This window comes from Mus pahari, chromosome 6, assembly GCF_900095145.1.
Source record: "Mus pahari chromosome 6, PAHARI_EIJ_v1.1, whole genome shotgun sequence".
Taxonomy (NCBI): domain Eukaryota; kingdom Metazoa; phylum Chordata; class Mammalia; order Rodentia; family Muridae; genus Mus; species Mus pahari.
Genome location: NC_034595.1, coordinates 59,055,211 through 59,058,093, shown reverse-complemented (window position 1 = coordinate 59,058,093; position 2,883 = coordinate 59,055,211). Strand labels below are relative to the sequence as shown.

Here is a 2,883-nt window from a genome sequence, read left to right as displayed (position 1 = left end):
CCCCTTCCCCTTTTTTCTTTCTTTCTTTCTTTCTTTCTTTCTTTCTTTCTTTCTTTCTTTCTTTCTTTCTTTCTTTTGTATTGACTTACATACTTATCTACTTATAGGCTTTCTCTGTGTAGCCCTGGCTGTCCTGGAACTCTCTGTGTAGACCAGTCTGACTTCAAACTCAGAGATCCTCCTGCCTCTGCCTCCTGAGTGCTGGTACTAAAAGCTGGCATTAATTCAGCTCCAGCTTTGATTTTTATAAAACTGAGCACAAAGGACTATATCTCCAGCCCTGATTTGAAATATTCACTAATTTACTTAGAGATTAAAGATTAAAGTTTTGTTGTAAAAGAAAGCTAAGAGGAAAAATGGCAGTTGATTAAGGAAATAGAATTAAAGGACAGTTTTGGTTTTATTTAGACCGGATCTTTCTTTTTTGTCGTTGTTTGTTTGTTTTTGTTTTTGTTTTTTCAAGACAGGGTTTCTCTGTGAAGTCCTGGCTGTCCTGGAACTCACTCTGTAGACCAGGCTGGCCTTGAACTCAGAAATCCGCCTGTCTCTGCCTCTCAAGTGCTGGGATTAAAGGCGTGCACCACCACCGCCCAGCCAAGACCGGATCTTTCTATATTATCCGGTTTGGCCTCAAACTTAACAATCGTCCTGCCTCAGACTCCTCAGTGCTGGAAGTGCAGGCATGTGCAATGCCCCTCCCCCCTTTTAAAATAAGTAAAAGGGTAGTGTTGTAAGTATGCTGATCTTTCCAATCCAGGATTTTAAAAATGGTATAGAAGTGATCACTTCCTTGAGTAGACAGACAAGGAAATGATCTGTATATCCATGGAGAACTCAACTGTAGAGAGGATTACAAAAGATCATTTATAGGTGGGCAAGGAGACGTGCATTGTCTGTATCCTGCTACAGAGAGAGAATACATGGGGTTGTTAGAATCTGAAGTTCTTGTCTAGTTAGTTCAGTTTTCTTAGTGTGGTGGAAAGCTAGGTTTTCTGGGGCTGGCGAGAGGGCTCAGAGATTGATTAAGAGCATTTGCCAGTGACTCACAACTGCTTTTAACTTCCGGAATCCAATACCCTCTTCTGGCTTCTGTGGGAATATACACACATAAATAAACAAATAAAATTGAGGGTGTAGTCCTGGCTGTCCTAGATCTCAGCCTGTAGACCAGTCTGCCCTTAAGTTCACAGAGATCAGCCTGCCTCTGCTTCTTGAGTGCTGGGATTAAAGGTGGGCTCACCACTGCCCAGAAGCTAAGAACTGAAGAATGGGGAGGACGCTAGAGGGAAAAGAAGACAAGTGAACAATGGTTTTCTAGTCAGGGAGAGGATGTGTTTTATTGCATCTGACTGGCAGCACTGTCAAGGAAGGGACTGGGAATTGAGAGTGATAATGTCCTAGGCTCTTTACATACGAACATGCTTTTGAAGTTACTCTATGGTGAGGGTTTGTAGTTATGAGGAGAATCTAAAGGACTAATTGTCTCTTTTGTTTTTTCAGCTTGTGGTTACTGGGATGAGAAACCACCCTATGAATTTGCCTGTGCAGCTGGCTGCAAGTGCCTGTGTGTTTAACTTAACTAAACAGGACCTTGCTTTGGGCATGCCTGTCCGGCTCCTCGCTGATGTGACCCATTTGCTGCTCAAGGCCATGGAACATTTTCCTAATCACCAACAGGTAAGCACCCTGAATTCCCACTCAGGTGGCGCTGGGGTCTTCATTCCTGCCTCCTGCTTCTACAGAGTGAGTTCAGGAAACCAGGTCTTTTGTTTGTTGGTGTTTTGCTTGCCCTTGAACCCCTGATCCTCTCAAATCCATTTCCAGTGTCCAGAGATTAGGCATGTACCTCAAGGCCAGAATTAAACTTACAGGGTTCTAGACATGATGGGTTTTGCCTTCAGTCTTAGCATTTGGAAATCAGGCTGGTGGATTTCTATAAGTTTGAGGGTAGCCTGGTCTCGGAGCAGCCAGAGCTACATAGAGAAAACAATACCAAGGACTGGAAAGATAGCTATGTGGTTAAGAGCACTGACTGTTGTTCCAGAGGTTCTGAGTTCAGTTCCCAGCAACTACATAGTGGCTCACACCATTTGTAATGGTATCTGATGCCCTTTTTTTGGTGTGTCTGAAGATTAGTAATAGTGTAGTCACATGCATAAAATAAATTAGTCTAAAAACCAAAACAAACAAAACCAAAAACACATTGGTGTATTTCACAAAGGAAAACTGAAAAAAAAAATTAGAATAAAAGATTAGGAAGAAAAGGTATGGAAAATATGTGCTAAGAATCAAACCCAGGGCCTTGCCGTTGTTAGGCGAGCACTCCGGCACTAGGCAGCAATCTCAGCTGGATTTCTTTTGGAGATAGGAAAACATGCTAAAACTGGGCAAGAGGTGTGGCTCAGTTGGTGGAATGTTTGCCTAGCATACACACAGCTTTGGGTTTAATTTCCAGCACTGAATAGAAATGGGTATGGTGGTGCATCCCTCTAATTCCAGCACTCAGGATGTAGGAGCAGGAGTTCAAGGTGACATTCATCTCTGGGCTCAGCTGGACTACAGGAGAGAAAGGGAAGGAAAGGAAAGCAACTGTAATAAAGCTAACCGGTGACCGGCGCATAGGCTAAAAATCACACATGACAGGATTGTATATTATGTGAATTTCATCTTGATAAATCTGTACTATAGTTCAAAAGAACCTGTGTAAATACTATGCTAATTTAAAAAATGGTATAAATATATAAACCAGTATAAATACTATATAATATAACAAATATATATCAGTCTGGGGTTAGTCATACAACAGAGTACTTAAAAACATTAATGATGCTGGGCAGTGGTGGTACACGCCTTGGGATGCAGAGGCAGGCAGATTTCTGAGTT

At 42.1% G+C, this 2,883-nt stretch overlaps 1 protein-coding gene across 1 annotated transcript in view; it reads left to right on the top strand.

The window, feature by feature from the left end:
- Zyg11b (zyg-11 family member B, cell cycle regulator) overlaps positions 1–2,883 on the top strand; it is a 58,218-nt gene that overhangs the window by 34,140 nt on the left and 21,195 nt on the right. Inside the window, exon 5 of the mRNA XM_021199961.2 lies at positions 1,501–1,677. Coding sequence (XP_021055620.1) covers positions 1,501–1,677 — 177 coding nt within the window. The remainder of the gene's footprint in view (positions 1–1,500; positions 1,678–2,883) is intronic.